At 45.9% G+C, this 20361-nt stretch overlaps 1 protein-coding gene across 1 annotated transcript in view; it reads left to right on the top strand.

Moving 5' to 3' along the window:
• LOC136677611 (disintegrin and metalloproteinase domain-containing protein 10-like) overlaps positions 1–20352 on the top strand; it is a 97754-nt gene extending 77402 nt beyond the window's left edge. The window contains exons 5-16 of the mRNA XM_066655176.1: positions 2211–2311; positions 4085–4252; positions 5816–5908; positions 7112–7295; positions 9437–9600; positions 11248–11428; positions 11558–11702; positions 11987–12170; positions 13005–13113; positions 13309–13529; positions 13678–13804; positions 17142–20352. Of these exons, the coding sequence (XP_066511273.1) occupies positions 2211–2311; positions 4085–4252; positions 5816–5908; positions 7112–7295; positions 9437–9600; positions 11248–11428; positions 11558–11702; positions 11987–12170; positions 13005–13113; positions 13309–13529; positions 13678–13804; positions 17142–17236 (1772 nt within the window). The 3' untranslated portion in view covers positions 17237–20352. The remainder of the gene's footprint in view (positions 1–2210; positions 2312–4084; positions 4253–5815; positions 5909–7111; positions 7296–9436; positions 9601–11247; positions 11429–11557; positions 11703–11986; positions 12171–13004; positions 13114–13308; positions 13530–13677; positions 13805–17141) is intronic.
• Positions 20353–20361: the final 9 nt, after the last annotated feature.

The following is a 20361-nucleotide window of genomic DNA, read 5'->3' as shown; positions in this document are numbered from 1 at the left end:
TAGATTTGATGGCATTCGGGTTTAAGAGCCTTAGTGAGCTCAGGTTCTGATGTTGTGCGATTAGATCTGGACCATCAGCTTCTGTGACTACATCATGTGACTACATTCACTGTGTTGGGGACTGTACACGGACACCATGGAACAGACAAATCGATCTAATGGATATAGGGAACATTATGTTGATTAGATATTGATTAATTTTCAATTTATTTGAGAAGTCCTAGGGCGGCAGGTAGTGACGAGTTTGGTGTGTTCTCCCTGTGTCTGCATGGGTTTACTCCAGGTTTCCTCCCATGGTCCAGAAACACGTCAGTAGGTGGATTGGCGACTCGAAGTGTGTGTGTGTCGCCTTGTGAAGGACTGGCGCCCCCTCCGGGGTGTGTTCCTGCCTTGTGCCCAGTGATTCCGGGTAGGCTCCGGGGCCACCGCGACCCTGAACTAGATATCCGGTTACAGGCAATGAATGAATGACCAGTCCTAGCCCAGTGTTGGCCGCTTTAATCCCCTCCAGGGGAACGACACAGCGTTGGACATGTTGACCATAGGCTCATGTGCAGCTGCTCCAGATCATCACATTTCATTCCAGGCATTTCTCATACGAGGGGTGTGTGCACAGCCAAATATAGACGTCCACGGTGGATGATGAAGAGTGTCGACAAGCCGAGATGTTCTCATAGAACATTTTTGCATATTGTCTCATCACTGATCACTAATTCATCACTTATCTCTTAATTACCCGTATGTATCGGCAGTGTGCCCTAGCTTGAGTAAAGGTGTGGGGCTGGTTAACTTTGGGCTGTTTGGGCTCTGAGGCCTGGCCTGGGTCACTCAGACTGAGCCTCAAGGCTTTGACCTTAAAGAGAGAGAGGGAGAGAGGAGATGATACTGTGCTATAATTCCCTGGGCTCTCGTTAGTTCTTCAACAGCTCCATCTCCGTGGATCTACACCTCAGCCACACAGCAGCAGCGCAGAGCCCGGTGCAGAATCCACAACCTGAAAAGCCTGGAATTGGGTTTTGTTTAATTATGCCTCACTTATAACTCTCTGAGAACACCCCAGAGAACAGTCCACAGTGCTGGGGGCATACACTCCTCTAACCCACACGTGGCATTGGGCTTGGCTTAGGCTCAGCTGCAGCTGCTTTGCGTCTGTACTGTATTTTAATATAATTTGAGCTTAATTAATATTGGGTGTGGTGTGTTCTCCCTGTGTCTGTGTGGGTTTCCTCTGGGTGACTGTCTGTGAGGAGTGTGGTGTGTTCTCCCTGTGTCTGCATGGGTTTCCTCCGGGTGACTGTCTGTGAGGAGTGTGGTGTGTTCTCCCTGTGTCTGCGTGGGTTTCCTCCGGGTGACAGTCTGTGAGGAGTGTGGTGTGTTCTCCCTGTGTCTGCATGGGTTTCCTCCGGGTGACTGTCTGTGAGGAGTGTGGTGTGATCTCCCTGTGTCTGCGTGGGTTTCCTCCGGGTGACTGTCTGTAAGGAGTGTGGTGTGTTCTCTCTGTGTCTGTGTGGGTTTCCTCCAGGTGACTGTCTGTGAGGAGTGTGGTGTGTTCTCCCTGTGTCTGTGTGGGTTTCCTCCGGGTGACTCTCTGTGAGGAGTGTGGTGTGTTTTCCCTGTGTCTGTGTGGGTTTCCTCCAGGTGACTGTCTGTGAGGAGTGTGGTGTGTTCTCCCTGTGTTAATAATTAATATTTATACTATACAAAACTCATTGACTTCACCTATAATGTAAACAACAATTTCATATTTAAAGGTACACTATGTAAGGAATGTAGGGAATTTTGCTCCAAATGTAGGACTCCCCTCAGAGTTTGTAATTCAGTTTTACAACAGAGTTCTTAAATGAAAGTGGAGGGAGGGGTGTGGTTACCTACCCTCCTGTAAATGTACACAGTGCAGTCTCTGCAATGCTGAAACCGGAGTAACAACAAAAAAGGCTTTATTCTCTATATTTCAGGATCAGTGAAACATCACCATAATTTTGAAGCTGTAATTTTATGGTCAAAATACTACCTGGTGTTACTTTACACCATAAGGAACGTAGCAACAATAACACTTTTATTAATAACGTTTTAAGGGTTATTGTTTAACCTTGAAGTGAGAATAAAGAAGTGGATGATGAAATGATGGCAGCAAAGTGTTAAGCCGCTCATGGCTCCTGTCTTTATGTTAAAAGTCATGCTGATGTACCTTGTGTTTACTTCTTTCCTAGACTACCCTCACAAGTACGGCAGGGAAGGGGGCTGTGCCGACCACTCTGTGTTTGAGAGGATGAAGAAGTACCAAGCGTCTGCTTTGGAAACTCCTGCCGAGGTGAGTCCAGAACACGCAGTCACACAGCTCCGGTTGTGGGTTGTGGGTTCGAGTCCCGCTCCGGGTGACTGTCTGTGAGGAGTGTGGTGTGTTCTCCCTGTGTCTGCGTGGGTTTCCTCCGGGTGACTGTCTGTGAGGAGTGTGGTGTGTTCTCCCTGTGTCTGTGTGGGTTTCCTCCGGGTGACAGTCTGTGAGGAGTGTGGTGTGTTCTCCCTGTGTCTGCGTGGGTTTCCTCCGGGTGACTGTCTGTGAGGAGTGTGGTGTGTTCTCCCTGTGTCTGTGTGGGTTTCCTCCAGGTGACTGTCTGTGAGGAGTGTGGTGTGTTCTCCCTGTGTCTGCGTGGGTTTCCTCCGGGTGACTGTCTGCGAGGAGTGTGGTGTGTTCTCCCTGTGTCTGCGTGGGTTTCCTCCGGGTGACTGTCTGCGAGGAGTGTGGTGTGTTCTCTCTGTGTCTGCGTGGGTTTCCTCCGGGTGACTGTCTGTGAGGAGTGTGGTGTGTTCTCCCTGTGTCTGCGTGGGTTTCCTCCGGGTAACTGTCTGTGAGGAGTGTGGTGTGTTCTCCCTGTGTCTGCGTGGGTTTCCTCTGGGTTCTCCGGGTTCCTCCCACAGTCCAAAAACACACGTTAGTAGGTGGGACTGGTGCCCCCTCCAGGGTGTGTTCCCGCCTTGTGCCCAGTGATTCCAGGTAGGCTCTGGATCCACCACCGCCCTGAACTGGATAAGGGTTTCAGACAATGAATGAATGAATGAATGAATAATACTGTACTCTTATTAAAGTGTAGAATACTGCACAGGTGCATGGCAGGCTTCAGAAAAACGAAAATAACCCTATGCTCAGTACTGCAGAGACTGCACTATGTAACTTCTGTAAGTAGACAGGATACCACCCTATCTCTCTTCTGCTTGATTTCAGAACAGTGCTGTAAATATGAATTAAAGTGCATCTCTACCACATCTTACATAGTGTTCCTTTAATGCCCGTTGAACTAATATAAAACCATCACAGTTCCCCGTGTCGTCCACCCTTCCTTAGTCCTGAGCTAACATTTTAATTCTAATGTTCAGTGCTGTTCTGAAGCCCAGAGATTTGATCTGGCTTTTGCAAAAACCCAGAAATATGCATCAGCGGGCAGCTTGATGAGTTTTCTTCACCTCCGCTTTTGGCAGCCTCTGGATAAATGTGTTTTATCTGAAATATGTGGTGAAAGTGGTATGAAGTGAACTTTTTTTTTTTTTTTTTTTTTTTTTTTTTTTATTCTGCTCCTGGAAGTAAAGTGGTAGTGTTTATATGGAAGTGTTTCTGTTCTCTGTCAGAAGTGATGTGTTGTGCTGATGTTGGACTGGAGGAGAAGGCTGATAAGAGCACAGGGAGATGATTAAATTACAATGTTTGATTCAGAGGCTTTTTAAAAAGCACCAGACTCCATTTATGGATCCATCCATCTTTTCTTGGGAGCTTTTGAACACATGCTTGATTTCTCTCAATGCCTCTCTGCAGGAGGGGAGGGTCTCTGGGGAATAACTGAGCCTGGGTGTGGTGACACATTCCTGAAGCGTTTTAGCTTTCTGGAGCGAGTCCTGGTTTTATTCGGACTCTCCTGTTTCTCCTCTATCGGGGAGTCCTGACTGATACAGATCGTACGATCGTACGACGTGCAGAACTCATTTAATAAAACAGAGTAAGGTTGATGTGTCTTTTATTTTAGTTTCGCAGCAGTATTGCGTCATTCCTCTTACTGTAAGAGTTAATTCTGTTGCTTTCTGGACCCTGCAGGAGAAGTACACACACAAGGAGGAGGAGGACGAGGAGCGGATGGATGGACCTGTAATTCTGAGAAAGAAGCGTGCAGCTCAGGCGGACAAAAACACCTGTCAGCTCTTCATCCAGACTGACCACCTCTTCACCAGATACTACGGCTCCACGGAGGCTGTTGTTGCACAGGTACTCTGCTTTATAGCGCCCTCCGCAGGACAAAGGACATTCATCTGTAAATGCACTACACACTAAGACTGCTGTTTTAAGACTTTCTTTTGGGATAAACCTGGGAAATATAGTCGCTGTCCGCAATTGTGACTTTACACGAGAAGGAAAAACTTTCTTCGATGGAAGTCAACTTGGAGCATTTCTATTGGCCTGTGTCCTTATGATGTCATAAACTAAAAAATCGACAAAAACGAAGGTGTGAACAGTGCATTAACTGAAAATATAGATGATTATATAGCACGTTAAAGTGAAATACGAAAATACAGGGGGTCCTAGACTTTCGACGCTGATCCGTTCCTACGTCGCGTCGTAAACCGATTTTCGGTGTAAGTCGGAACATACGTACATACGTAAGTAACATACTGTAAGCACTTATCCTGTCCTAACACCTATCCTCCTCGGCCCCGAGCCGCGTAACCGTGTATTCTTCCGCCACACACACCAAACACGAAGTTCACGTTACGACGTTTACGACGCAAAACCACTTAAGTCGAAACAAGGCTTTATACAGTAAATGGGAGATGTGTCGTAACCACGAAACATCGTAACTCGGGACTGACGTAACCCAAGGACCTCCTGTATATAGAGTATACATATATTGAATATGTTTTATAAGCATTAGAATATACGTATATACTTATAGGTGAGATATTTTAAAATATGTTTATAAAGTAATTACCCTAAAAACATGTTTGTGATTAGCCGCAGTGCTAAACAGCTAAAGTGCTTAGAGACGCCATTTTGATTTGCAGCTTTCTGTTAGACTACTGTAAAACGGCAAGATTGCAACCAACAATCACAAAACTATAGTACAGCCCCAACTCGGAGACAGGAAAAGGTGCCATATTTAAAGTTTTACTGTATTTCAGGAAGTTTCAGAAGCCATTTTGTGATTGTTCTATGTTGCAAAGGTTGCAGTGCTCACCTCGAAGGCAGCAGCATTTAAACATCACCTATTTTCTGCTCATTAATGGTGCTTTAAATCCAAAATAGCCTTTAATCACACTAAATTTAATTTCCACTCTTTTTAATTGGAGAGTGCCCTCTGTAACTCGTTCCCAAAAGAGGAAGAATCTAAAGACGTTCTTTCACTGATGCTCCATTTCACTGGCTGTCAGCAGTGTGTTAGATCTTTATGACAGAGTTGTTGCGCAGATTCCTGATAAGCCGTCTGCCGCTGCCGTGTCGGCGCGGGAGCACTTTTTCAGGCTCTGCCGGCTGGTACGAGGAGGGGAGCACTTGCTTATTTTCTCTGAAATCCTCACTTAATCTTCACACCTGCTCACACCCAGGTTGATCTAAATCCATCCTCTGTATCAGCACAGGCTTCGGGTGTAGATCAAACACTCACCTTTTTCACATTCTGCTTATGTTCTTTTACATAGTTCACCACTCGGGGTGGAACAGGAAGACAGCAAACACTGTACACCGTTTTGATAAGATGTGTATGAGCAGAGGGTTGTGGGTTGTATATCAGCGTATTGATGAAGTTCGTGGTCACACTTGTGTTGTTTTTAACAGATTTCCAGCCACGTGAAGGCCATCAACTCCATCTATCAGAACACAGACTTTCAGGGCATCCGCAACATCGGCTTTATGGTGAAGAGGATCAAGGTAAGTCTGTGAATGTCTGTTCGTCTGTGGTTAGCTGTGGCTGTAAATGAATTGCCAGTTATGGCTTTTCCACTGCATGGACCTTGCTCCGCTCGACTAGGCTCTGTTTTTCCATTAGGGTACTTTTTTAGTCCCTACCCGTGCCTGGTACGAAGCGAGCCGAGTCGGTACTAGTGGTGCTTTTCCACTGCGCGGGATTGGCTCATCTCGACCCACTTTTCCGCTAGCACAGCTTCCGTGTGGAATGTGACTGGAGACGTTGCAAAGCCCGTCTCTAACGGCAACCACGGTGCCAGTAAAGTTAGGCGCTGTTTACTGGTTGTGTATTCAGGTGTTGGTTTTGTTTTTCTGGACTGAACACGGCTCCGTTCCCCAGTTCTCACAGCAGAGTTTTCTTTTTGCAGCGTCCAGCTCTCGCTGGAGTTTTTCATCTGCCACCAATTCAAGGAACGTTTGAACCTCTTCTAAAGACCACAGTGGAAATTGATGAATTGCCGTTGTGAGTCGGACAAAAAGAAATGTGGCCGCTGCTGTAACTTGGAGACTTTACAGGTGTCTAGTTTGTGATGGAGGTCTGCATTTTGCAGTGGAAACAAGTCTCTCTGGCCAATCAGCACTCTGCAAGGTTTACATATCACTTTTAGTATCTACTCGACAAACTTCATACCAGGCGTGAGCAGGGACTCAAAAAAGATCAGAGCTGAGTAGGTTCCATGCAGTGAAATAGCGTCATAAATATAACATCTAAACCTTGCATCTCACTTTCTCTCTCTCTCTCTCATTCTCTCGCTCTTTCTCTCTCCCATTCTCTCCTCTCTCTCTCTCATTCTCTTGCCCTTTCTCTCTCTCATTCTCTCCTCATTCTCTCCTCTTTCTCTCTCTCTCATTCTCTATCATTTTCTCCTCTCTTTCTCTCTCTCATTCTTTCCCCCCTCTTTCTCTCTCTCTCTCTCTCTCTCTCTCTCTCTCTCTCTCTCTCTCATTCTCTCGCTCTTTCTTGCTCCCATTCTCCTCTCTCTCTCATTCTCTCGCTCTTTCTTGCTCCCATTCTCTTCTCTCTCTCTCATTCTCTTCTCTCTTTCTCTCTCATTCTCTCCTCTCTCTGTCTCTCTCTCTGTCTCTGTCTCTTTCTTTCTCGCTCTTTCTCTCCCTCATTCTCTCATCTCTCTCTCTGTCTCTCCCCTCTCATTCCCTCTCCCTCAGATTAACACAACAGAGGATGAGAGGAACCCATATAACCCGTTCCGTTTTCCTAATATTGGAGTGGAGAAGTTTCTGGAGCTGAACTCTGAGCAGAATCACGATAATTACTGTCTAGCCTATGTCTTCACTGACAGAGATTTTGACGATGGAGTTCTGGGACTTGCTTGGGTCGGAGCGCCCACGGGTACGCACACACACACACACACACACACACACACCCATCATGTGTGTGTGTCATGAAGGGTCCCATGTTGGGATATTTTGTGCAAACAAGACTCTGTGTGGCATTAATTCCCTTGAAAATTTCTAAAATCAAGAAACTAAATTCTTTGTGTTTTTTTCTCATCAATTGTATTGTAATTTGTGTGTGTGTGTATATATAAAGACATTTAGCATTTGATGCCTGCTACACAACCCAAATAAAAGCTGGGACAGGGACAAAATAAAAGGGCTAAGTTTATATAATATTCATATCGTTTTCAAAATGACATTATTTCTTTAAAATTGAGAAAGATATGCAGTTTTTTATCAGACACAGGTGAGGGAGGCTTTTTTCTGTAATGAGATCTGTGTCTGTGTGTGTCTGTGTGTGTCTGTGTGTGTCTGTGTGTGTGTGTCTGTGTGTGTCTGTGTGTGTGTGTGTGTGTGTGTCTGTGTGTGTGTGTGTGTTGTGGGAGGGTGAGGAGGCTGTGATGAAGGCAGACTGATGCTGATGACTATCAGGTGCTGTATGGAGCTGGAGCAGGAGCTGGAACTGGCTGTTGCTACACATTCCATTAACCTTCACTCGCGCACTGATAACACCCTGCTGGGGAGTGTGTTTGTGTGTGTCTGAATGTGTTTGCATGTGTGTGTGTGTGAGTTTGAATGTGCACATGCTAAAGTCGGAATGTACTAATTTGAGCCTAACTCTAATGTGTCTTAGTCTTGTAACCGTGGTTATAGCAGCATCCGTGAAACACACAAATACACATTAAAACCCTGCAGAGCAGTCAGTAGTGCAGGCTTTGATCCCTGTCTTTTACAAACACACACACGCACACACAGCACAAGATGTGTTATAGGTGTGTTCAGGCTTTTCTGTCTGTTCAGCTTGTTCTGTGATTTATTTATTTTTATTTATTTTTTTGTGTCCCCAGTTTATCAATTCAGCATTAGTCTTAGAAGTGAATGACAGACAGACAGACACACACACACACACACACACACACACAGACACACACAGAGAGAGAGAGAGAGAGAGAGCAGAGAATGAGAGAGAGAGAGAGAGAGAGAGAGAGAGCAGAGAATGAGAGTGGGAGGGAGGGAGGGAGAGAGAGAGATAGAGAGAGAGAGGGGTTAGGTTAGTGATAAAGCTGTATCCAGCTCGGTTTGAAACAGCTTTTTCGAAATCCCCAGAATCTAGCCCTAAAAGCTACACAGGTGTGTGAGCATCTCTGATCTCACACTCTGAACTCTCAGCTTTCTCATCTCTCAGCTTTATTTTAAACCGAGGAAAACACTCTCACACACCTGCTGTAGAGCAGTGGTCTTTGAGTTTTGAGGAATTGCTGAATAATTTCCTGAAGAGTAATTGCATTATTTTTATTATTATTATTATTATTATTATTATTATTATTATTATTATTATCTGTCTGGGTTCATAATAATGAGGCGCATTATTAGTAAAAGTTCACAAGCTCCAGCATCAGTTCAGTGTAATGAAGCTCGTATTGACACACTGCTCTCAATACATTAGTAAACAAACACATTCACACACACACAAACAAACATCCTGACGATCAATACCAGCTAATTAGTGAACTTCTTCTGCGCCTGATTGGCTTCCACAGGAGCCGGAGTTAGAGGAGAGGTAGTGAAATCCTCATTCAGCTCCACAGCACAGTGCACTGTGACCAAACACACATCAAGGAACACACACACAGCCTCTAATGGGCTCCTCGAAGCAGCTGATCAATGAGCATCGAGCCAGCAGAGTGTAATGTGTGAAAATCAATTCACACACAAACAGGTTTATAACAGTCTCCGAGCACCCGTGTGGACTGGTAATGGTGTGGACTAAATGACGGCACGTTTAAAAGAGCATTTTTACAAGCGAAAATAAGTAAATGTAAATTGTGAAACCAGTTATTTACAATTCCTATATAATTATAATTATAATGTATATTTAAAAGACCCCGAATGAACCAGTCAATGCCCAGTAGAGTGGGACCCCCTCCGTAGGGGAAGCCATCTTTAAAATACATTTCGTACTGTCTCTGTGTTTCATTGAGACCACTCCTCATTTGTTTGGTTTTGTGTTCCTTTGTGTTTCCGCTCTCTCAGGAAGCTCAGGTGGGATCTGTGAGAAGAATAAGCTCTACTCCGATGGTAAGAAGAAGTCTTTGAACACAGGCATCATCACAGTCCAGAACTACGCCTCCCACGTGCCTCCCAAAGTCTCCCACATCACTTTCGCCCACGAGGTCGGACACAACTTTGGCTCTCCTGTGAGTAGGCTGCTTCTGGACCCCGTCAACCAGATCACGTCTAGAGAAGACGTATCTAAACCAATGAGCTAGAAGTTAAGGTTTCGACAGAAATCTGTCCAGATCAAATCTGACACAGATACAGGTGTGGAATGGAAATAGTATAAAGGATGATGGACACGCAGTCGCACAGCTCCAGGGACCTGGAGGTTGTGGGTTCGATTCCCGCTCCGGGTGACTGTCTGTGAGGAGTGTGGTGTGTTCTCTCTGTGTCTGCGTGGGTTTCCTCCGGGTGACTGTCTGTGAGGAGTGTGGTGTGTTCTCCCTGTGTCTGTGTGGGTTTCTTCCGGGTAACTGTCTGTGAGGAGTGTGGTGTGTTCTCCCTGTGTCTGTGTGGGTTTCCTCTGGGTGACTGTCTGTGAGGAGTGTGGTGTGTTCTCCCTGTGTCTGCGTGGGTTTCCTCCGGGTGACTGTCTGTGAGGAGTGTGGTGTGTTCTCCCTGTGTCTGCGTGGGTTTCCTCCGGGTGACTGTCTGTGAGGAGTGTGGTGTGTTCTCTCTGTGTCTGCGTGGGTTTCGTCCGGGTGACTATCTGTGAGGAGTTGGTGTGTTCTCCCTGTGTCTGTGTGGGTTTCCTCCGGGTGACTATCTGTGAGGAGTTGGTGTGTTCTCCCTGTGTCTGCGTGGGTTTCCTCCAGGTGACTGTCTGTGAAGAGTGTGGTGTGTTCTCCCTGTGTCTGCGTGGGTTTCCTCCGGGTGACTGTCTGTGAGGAGTGTGGTGTGTTCTCCCTGTGTCTGCATGGGTTTCCTCCGGGTGACTGTCTGTGAGGAGTGTTGTTTTTTCTTTCTGTGTCTGCGTGGGTTTCCTCCGGGTGCTCCGGTTTCCTCCCACAGTCCAAAAACACACGTTGGGAGATGGATTGGTGACTCAAAAGTGTTCGTAGGTGTGAATGTGTGTGTGTTGCCCTGTGAAGGACTGGCGCCCCCTCCAGGGTGTATTCCCGCCTTGCGCCCAATGATTCCAGGTAGGCTCTGGACCCACCGCGCCCCTGAACTGGATAAGGGTTACAGACAATGAATGAATGAATGATGGACATGTGGTTATGTGGTAAACCTTTGCTTATTTTTATAGATAACAGTTTGTTTATTAGAGTTTAATTATCACCTTCACCATTGGTGGTCGTAAACATCTGTTACATCCATTAGCCTCTAGGCTTAAGCAGTAATGTCACTTTCGCAATTTATCGTCTGCAGAATCGCCGCACTAAACAGGATATTGTTTTTTTTTTTTTTATTTCTGCATAATGGACTGTAGCACCGCAAATAGCTCTCAGTGGTTCAGCTATAATCCGAAAATCTGTGCAGCCATAATCGGATATGCAGAAAAATCAGATCTGAATCAAGTTTGAAATCAAGTTAGATGTCATGTGTCTTCCTGCTGTTTAGACTTCAGAACCACAAGTGCATGTCCTACTCCTCTACATGTCGGTATAGTGTAATTCCCCAGTGGGTAGAATAGGGTTTGACTATTGACCCAGGTTGCCACATTAATCTGAACCATTAACAGCCCTGACGCTGCATGTGCCTACAGATGATTAAAGTCATAAATTGCTGATTGACGAACTGCCTGATATACATTTCCCTCCTCCTCCTCCTCCTCTGCTTTCCAGCACGACTCTGGCATCGAGTGCACCCCGGGGGAGTCAAAGGCTCAGGATAACAAGGAGAAAGGGAACTACATCATGTACGCCAGGGCCACGTCCGGCGACAAGTTCAACAACAACAAGTTCTCCATCTGCAGCATCCGCAACATCAGCCAGGTCCTGGACAAGAAGAGAGGATGCTTCGTGGGTAAGTGCTGCACTCCTACACACAGCTCAGAGTCTCAGTTTCGTTACAGAGGAGAGGGGGAGGATTGAGCCCATTTAATATAAATAATGCACAATCTTTCTCTGTGTCTCTCTCTCTTCTCCCCTGCAGAGTCTGGTCAGCCGATCTGTGGGAATGGTTTGGTGGAGGCTGGTGAAGAGTGTGATTGTGGTTATAGTTCAGAGTGTAAAGATCAATGCTGTCACAACGCTGATTCGACGAATAAGTGCCGGCTCCAAGCCAGCGCTAAGTGCAGGTTAGTACTCTGTCCACCTCAGGTCTGATTCTGAGACTCATTTTTACTGGGTCCCCATTGCCATTTACAAAGGAACATATCCAGGTTTTTCAGTCACAGTTGAATCTGATCTGACTGGTGAAACTGAGATCAGATTTGAATCAAATCAAACACAAACGGAGCTAAAATAAGAGTCTGATTGAATGTTTTTGTTGTTGAATAAACTTCTACGAAAGTGTTTCTACATTTGTCTCATCCTCAGTTTCTCTGCAGTGTTTAATGCTGTAAAATGCTGTCTCCTTCAGCCCCAGTCAAGGTCCATGCTGTACCTCTAGCTGTCAGTTTAAGAGCAGTAGTGAGATGTGTCGGAATGTGTCGGAGTGTGCTGAAAAGGGGACGTGTAACGGGGTATCGGCCCAGTGCCCTGCCTCCACTCCAAAAGAGAATTTAACAGCCTGTCACCAGGAGACCCAAGTCTGCATCAACGGGGTACGAGACACGTGTCTGACTCAATAAATGTGTTTCTGTGTTGTTGTTGTTGTTGTCCCTGTTGACGGTTCATAGCATTCGACAGGGGGTTTGGCCTCTTCTTGTCTGTTTACAGTTATTATAGACACCACTTAATCTCAAATGAGCCACTGACGCCATTTTATTGGCAGTGCTTTTCTCTAGAGACACAGTAAAACTTGTTTTTAATACATGCACACAACTAAATTCATTCATTCCTGGGGTTGTGGGTTCGAGCCCCGCTCCGGGTGACTGTCTGTGAGGAGTTTAGTGTGTTCTCCCTGTGTCCACGTGGGTTTCCTCCCATGCTCCAAAAACACGTTGGTAGGTGGATTGACGACTCAAAAGTGTCCGTAGGTGTGAGTGAATGTGTGTCGCCCTGTGAAGGACTGGCGCCCCCTTCAGGGTGTGTTCCTGCCTTGCGCCCAGTGATTCTGGGGAGCCTCCGGACCCACCGCGACCCTGAACTGGATAAGGGTTACAGATAATGAATGAATGAATGAAAAAAAAAACATCTAACAATCTCCATCCTCAAGTTCAGTCTGTGAAATGAGATTTTATAGATGCTACGCCACCCCCTGCCCTCCCAGTAATGTACTGCAAATGATCATAAGAGCCACGTGTGGATCATATCAGCATCACACAGTGATGTACATCTACACTAACCACAATGAAATACCTGATTGGTTGTTGTAACTGTTCTGATGAACGATGGCCACTCCAGGAAACTCCGATTGAGTTCAGTTGATAATGTGGTTATGAGGAACATTTTATATTCATAATAATCCCCTCCCCCTTTCTGTTTGTTTGCATCAGGCTTGTACCGGCTCCATCTGTGAGCGCTTTCAGCTGGAGATCTGTACGTGTGCCGTGGAGGACAGTAAGAACGAGACAGAGCTGTGCCATGTCTGCTGCATGCACAAAGGTAAGTGCCCCCTACAGGCCCGGGCTGTTCATTCAGACCCAACATGCACAACAATGCTAAATAAAATGAAGATATGGTGTTTATTAAGTGCTTTTCTGGAACTCTCAGATGTGTACAAACGTTAGTGCACAGACAAAAACATCAGAAGACGATAAGAACGGAATAAATGACTACAAACGAAATGTTTCTCCACAGGAAAACCCAACACCTGCAGAAGTACAGGCTCTGAAGAGTGGAAAGAATTTTTCAATATGAAAGTCAAAACTCTGCAGCCTGGCTCGCCCTGTAATGACTTTAAAGGCTACTGCGATGTCTTCATGAAGTGCCGTCTGGTGGATGCTGATGGGCCCCTGGCCAGACTGAAGAAAGCCATCTTTAACAAGGAGCTGTATGAGAACATCGCCGAGTGGATAGTGGCAAGTGTCTCTGTACCGTAGTGTGTTTAGACCGATCCTGATTGTTTATGTATTATGTATTGCTTGTCCATAATGAGAACTGAACCGACGACTGTGTGTCATTTATTGGGTTAATGGAGTCATCGTCTGTCGTGTCTGTGTGTTACAGGCTAATTGGTGGGCCGTGTTGTTGATGGGCATTGCTCTCATCATGGTGATGGCAGGCTTCATTAAAATCTGCAGCGTGCACACGCCCAGCAGCAACCCCAAACTGCCTCCACCCAAACCACTGCCAGGTAATACACCCTTCAAACTACCCCCACCCAAACCACTGCCAGGTAATACACCCTTCAAACTACCCCCACACAAACCTCGGCCAGGTAATACACCCCTCAAACTACCACAAACTGCCCCACACAAACCACTGCCAGGCAATACACCCTTCAAACTGCCCCCACACAAACCTCTGCCAGGTAATACACCCCTCAAACTACCACAAACTGCCCCACACAAACCTCTGTCAGGTAATACACCCTTCAAACTACCCCAAACTGCCCCACACAAACCACTGTCAGGTAATACACCCTTCAATCTACCCCCACACAAACCACTGCCAAGTAATACACCCCTCAAACTACCACAAACTGCCCCACACAAACCTCTGCCAGGTAATACACCATTCAAACTGCCCCACACAAACCACTGCCAGGTAATACACCTTTCAAACTACCACAAACTACCCCACACAAACCACTGCCAGGTAATACACCTTTCAAACTACCACAAACTGCCCCACACAAACCACTGCCAGGTAATACACCCTTCAAACTACCCCAAACTACCCCACACAAACCACTGCCAGGTAATACACCCTTCAAACTACCCCAAACTGCCCCACACAAACCACTGCCAGGTAATACACCCTTCAAACTACCCCAAACTGCCCCACACAAACCACTGCCAGGTAATACACCCTTCAAACTACCCCAAACTGCCCCACACAAACCACTGCCAGGTAATACACCCTTCAAACTACCCCAAACTGCCCCACACAAACCACTGCCAAGTAATACACCCCTCAAACTGCCTCAAACTACCCCACACAAACCACTGCCAGGTAATACACCCTTCACACTACCCCAAACTGCCCCACACAAACCACTGCCAAGTAATACACCCTTCAAACTACCCCAAACTACCCCACACAAACCACTGCCAGGTAATACACCCTTCAAACTACCCCAAACTACCCCACACAAACCTCTGCCAGGTAACACACCCTTCAAACTACCCCACACAAACCACTGCCAGGTAACACACTCTTCAAACTACCCCACACAAACCACTGCCAAGTAATACACCCTTCAAACTACCCCAAACTACCCCACACAAACCACTGCCAGGTAATACACCCTTCAAACTACCCCAAACTACCCCACACAAACCTCTGCCAGGTAACACACCCTTCAAACTACCCCACACAAACCACTGCCAGGTAACACACTCTTCAAACTACCCCACACAAACCACTGCCAGGTAACACACTCTTCAAACTACCCCAAACTGCCCCACACAAACCACTGCCAGGTAATACACCCCTCAAACTACCCCACACAAACCACTGCCAGGTAACACACTCTTCAAACTACCCCAAACTGCCCCACACAAAACACTGCCAGGTAATACACCCTTCAAACTACCCCAAACTACCCCACACAAACCACTGCCAGGTAATACACCCCTCAAACTACCCAAACCACTACCAGGTAATACACAACTTTAACACTCTCCACTTAAACCACTATTAGACCCCAAACGACTCCAAACTGCCCCAGCGCAAACCACTACAGGGTAATAGACCCTTTACAACTACCCCAGTCCTTCACCTACGCAGGTTACAGCTACTGTGTCTCTACAGAACACTACATCTGACTTGAAAGTGAATTCTTAAGCATCTTCCTTCAGAGAACTGTGCGGCGCTCGTTCTGAATGCGTGGCACGCAGCAGTAAACTTTCGGGCCACACACAAACTACTTCCAAGGCAGCGGCACCAGCTCAAAATTACTTTTTCTCTGATTCAGCGACGAGTAATCCAGCGCTGCAGCACGGCTCTGAGCGGCCGTGCAATCTGAGATAGGTCAGAACCTCACTGTTAGGATTCAAGACAAAAACAACCCCAAACACAGCTGCACACACAGTTCACAGGTGCTCAGGGACACGTTTATTTCCTTTATAAAAGACAAGATCAGTGAAGTGAGTAATTGAAAGTGGCTTTGGCTCAAAGCTGCTCAGTTACAGTCAGAAATAATCCATTTCTTACCGACAGGACGTCCTGATCAGACACTGTTCGTCTCTCGTCCAGCACAGAGCTGTCCCTGTGAGAAACCTGCAGTCCACACTAGGGCTAGGGCGGGGTGCCTCTGTGGTATATTTCACACCATCCTTTTATTCAACGCCACGTTCCATTAGTGTCAATGAAGCCAGGCAGCCTTAATGCTGATCGGCTGTCATTTAAGGAGTTACATTGCATGTCGTTGCTGTCCAATGAAAAACTTTTCAGAGGGAGTCAGTGTAGAAAGTTTCAAGCAATTTTGGCGCATTTCTATTGGTGCGTTCATTATGAAGGACAGCTGCTGTGTTCCAGTGATGTGGTAAACAAAAAAAATAATTGGACAACATGCATTTAATTAACGTCTCTCTCTTCTCTCGCTCTCTTTCTCTTCTCTCTCTCTCTCTCTTTTTCTCCTCTCTCTCTCTCTCTCTCTCTCTCTCTCTCTCTCTCCCCCCCTCTCTCGCTCTTTCTCTCTCTCTGCTCTCTCTTTCTCTATCTCTCTCTTTTTCTCCTCTCTCTATCTCCTCTCTCTCTCGCTCTCTCTCTCTCTCTCTCGCTCTCTCTCTCCTCTCTCTCTCTCTCTCTCTGTCTCTTTTTCTCCTCTCTCCCTCCACTCTCTCTCTCTCTCTCTTTTTCTCCTCTCTCTCTCTCTCTCCCGCTCTCTCTCTCTCTCTCTCTCCCCCCTCTCTCTCGCTCTTTCTCTATCTCTCTCTCTTGTTCTCCTCTCTCTCTCTCTCTCCCCCCTCTCTCTCTCGCTCTTTCTCTATCTCTCTCTCTTGTTCTCCTCTCTCTCACTCTCTCTCCACTCTCTCACTCTCTCTCTCTCTTGCTCTTTCTCTCCTCTCTCTCTCTTGCTCTCTTTCTCTCTCTCTCTCTCTCTCTCTTTTTCTCCTCTCTCCCTCCACTCTCTCTCTCTCCTCTCTCTTCACCATCTCTCTCTCTCTCTTTCTCTCTCTCTCTGCTCTCTTTCTCTCTCTGTCTCTCTCTTTTTCTCCTCTCTCTCTCTCTCTCCCCCCTCGCTTTTTCTTTCTCTCTCTCTCCTCTTTCGCTCTCTCTCTTCTTCCTCTCTTTTTCGCTCTCTCTCTCCTCTCTCTCGTTTGCTCTCTTTCTCCTCTCTCTCTTCCCCCTCTCTCTTCTTCCTCTGTCTCTCTTTCTCACTCTCTCTTTTTCACTCTCTCTCTCATCGCTCTCTTCCACCCCTCTCTCTCTCTCTCTCTCGCTCTTTCTCTTCTTCCTCTCTGTCTCTCTCTCTCTCTTTCTCTCCCTCCTCTCCCCCCCTCTCTCTTTCTCTCTCTCTCTAGGCACACTGAAAAGAAGGAGAGCGCAGCAGAGTTCTCAGCCTCAGCGTCATCGTCAGGCCAGAGATACCTACCAGATGGGGCAGATACACCCTTGAGCAGACTCTTTGCCTTTGGTTCTTTCTAGTGCCTACAATGGGAAACACTTCACTCCAAAGAGTTACCTGAACCAACCGAGGAACCCCATCTACAGACTAAGAAAAAAGCAAAAAGAAAAGAGATATCCCACAACGAACGAACCTTAAAAAAGACTTGTCGCTCAAGAGAATGAGTTTTAAAGAGAGAAGAGATAAACCACTGCTCCGGTCAATGGCCAGCTGTCCTCACTCAGCTCAGAGAAAATTCCAGAAGCTATCGATGAGGAGGAGGAGGAGAAAATCACTGCTTTTTGTTCTTAGAAGTTTTTGATTTATTTTTCTTTTCTTCTTCCTGTTTTCTTTCGATTCTAAGCGGAGTTCCTCATGGTTCTCTATTCGGTCCCCTTTCGTACTTTATTTTTGGTTTGGCCCCTTTTATATTCCAGATTCGTTTCCAAAGGTTCCTGCAGCCGTTTGAGGCCAGAGATCCCTCCAGAGAGACGCTTTAACCAATGTGTAATTAATTAAAGCGATTTCAAAGTTTTATAAAACGCTGAAGTGTAAGATTTCACCTTCTCTTTCACTCTTTTCTCCCTCTCTGTTAACAGTTGTACAGCTATCACCAGTTTGTTTCCTTTATTTGATTCTTATCCATAGTTATTTTCATTTCCTGTTGTTGGATAAAGATTCTTTGCTGTTTAGATGGACCCTCTGGGCCGGACGAGAGGGAACTGATGATTCTTATTGTATCTGGAGCTGCTCGTTTCTGCTCCCGTTCTTAAACTGAGACTGATTTGCCTTTCTGCAGTGAAACTCAAGCTTGGGTGTGATGCTTAGACAGATCCAGAGACATGAGAAAAAGAGTTTGACGTAAGTGACAGGAAAGAATGCAGTGCAATGACCAGTGCGATTGTGATAGCTAAGAGCTAGTTAGCGTGTAGCTGGCCTTATTTAACACACTCAGCAGTGGAGGACTCAGAAGTGAGGCGTGTGTTGATTGGAGGAATGTTTCTCACTGCAATGTGTTCTCATTTTATTTTCGTTTTTTTTTTTCCGCTGACTTTTGCATTCGATTGTCAGGCGTCTGAAAAACCACTAGAGAGTTGCTGCAGCTTTTCTGACTGTTCTTGCAGCGAGGCACAGCAGGAGCAGACATGCGAGATTCAGAGGGATTTCAGAGCTGTTTGTTTGCTGTTGTTCGAGTTATTTGGGTTTATTTTTTTCTTTCGTCTGTGATTTTACAAGTATCCACTAGAGAAGAGAGACAGAGAGAGAGAGAGAGAGAGAGAGAGAGAGAGAGAGAGGGGAAGGGAAGAGAGAGAGAGAGAGAGAGAGGGGGAGAAGAGAGAGAAAGAGAGGGGGAGAAGAGAGAGAGAGAGAGAGAGAGAGAGAGAGAGAGCTCAGACTGAAATACCAGACAAAAGCAGCAGAAATAATGATAGGATTGTTTTTTTTTTTAAATTTACTATAACAGCAAATACACACTGGAACAAAGAGAAGCCGAGCGGCTGAACGGCCCGGTGCCTGATCACCAGGACTCATTTGGACAGATATGAACACAACGTTCGTACTGTCCCTGCTACTCTGTGTAGAAAGACAGTACAGAGGTGTTTTTTTTTTCAACTTATCCATTGTTTTTCATCTGAAGCTCTGGATTATTGGCACCATCCCCAGAGAATCTCCCTGTTTATCAGCCCTGACCAGCTCCAGCTCCAGCTCTGCGGACCACAGTGGGTAATCCTGGAGAGCAGTAACGAAAATGGCATCAGTCCCCTCTCATTCAACCACTTTCACTCTCTCTCACTGGCGCTGTCTGTCTGTTACTCTCTTGCTCTCTCTCTCTTTCTCTCTCTCTCTCTCTCTCTCTCTCTCTCCCCCCTCCCTCTCTCTCTCTCTCTCTTTCTCTCTCTCTCTTCCCCTCCCCTCTCTCTCTCTCTTTTCCCCCTCTCTCTCTCCCTTTCTCATACACACACACAAAATGTCTTTTTGACTTTGTATTTTTTCCTTCTTTTCTCCTTGTTTCCCCCTTTGTTTTTCCTTCCATTCAAATTTCAAATGTACTCTTCTCTTTCCTTTTATTTCTCACTTCCTCCATTTCTCTCTCTTCTTTCAAATTCCCCCCAACTTTTTCAGATTCTTTTATTCTGTGACAGTTTTTTCAGGTCGTCCTCTTTTTTTTCCCCCTGACCTTTCTCTCTGAACTGCGTTCACCTCTGTTCCTCTTTCTGCTGTTGCCGAGGTGGACCTTGGAAGCCACAATCCCATCAGATCTGCCCTGGACTCCCTGGAATCAACCAAATCCTAAGTCATTCATTCATTCATTCATTATCTGTAAGCGTCAATCCAGTCCAGGGTCGCGGTGGGTCCAGAACCTACGCTCATCAGCATAAAGTCATCAGCTGGTTAATAACAGATTTCACAGGACTTAGAAATTCTAAAATTCCTGTTTGTGTTTGGAGCCTACACACACACACACACACACAGTAAAAACCCCAGCGCTCTCAGAGGTCCAGCTGGGAAGCACAAGGACAGTTCACTCATTTTATTTCAGAGCTCCACGCTGCTGTCAGGCCTCTGTTCCTCTGTGTAACAAAGCTGTTTGTTTATATCTTGGGTGTATAAAGTGCGGATGGTGTTGGGTTTCAGCTTATCGATGCAGTCTGGACTCTTCCGACCGGATTCGGTGTGGTACGGACCGGTCTGGATCGGATCTTGACTTCATTCTAATCGTTACTGTCTGTTCTTTTCTCGGTGAAGGATTTAGGGGAGTTCTCGGAGGAGAGGGGGCTTTTATTTTGAAACGTCTCTTTTTTCATGTCTTGCTTTAATCGTATGAGAGGATTGTGCACTGATGTTTGCAACAAATGTGGGAATTTTAAGATGGAGAAATATGTCTGAGACTACTGTTTGATTTTAATAGCCGCTGTGTTTTATACAGTATCTTTTTGACTCTTGTTTCTTACTCATCACTCGAGTTTTTTGTTGTTTTTCTTTTCAGCTTTTCTTTCCATGTGCGCTCACTTTGGAAAATTTTTTACTAAAACGGCAAAACATTGTGCAAAGATATGTACCTTTTTTTTTGTTTTGTTTTTTTGAAAAATTTGAAATGCATTAATAAAAATAGACTTGTTCAAAAACACCTCAGA

Source organism: Hoplias malabaricus, chromosome Y (assembly GCF_029633855.1).
Source record: "Hoplias malabaricus isolate fHopMal1 chromosome Y, fHopMal1.hap1, whole genome shotgun sequence".
Classification (NCBI taxonomy): Eukaryota; Metazoa; Chordata; class Actinopteri; order Characiformes; family Erythrinidae; genus Hoplias; species Hoplias malabaricus.
This window is presented reverse-complemented; position numbering and strand designations above follow the sequence as displayed.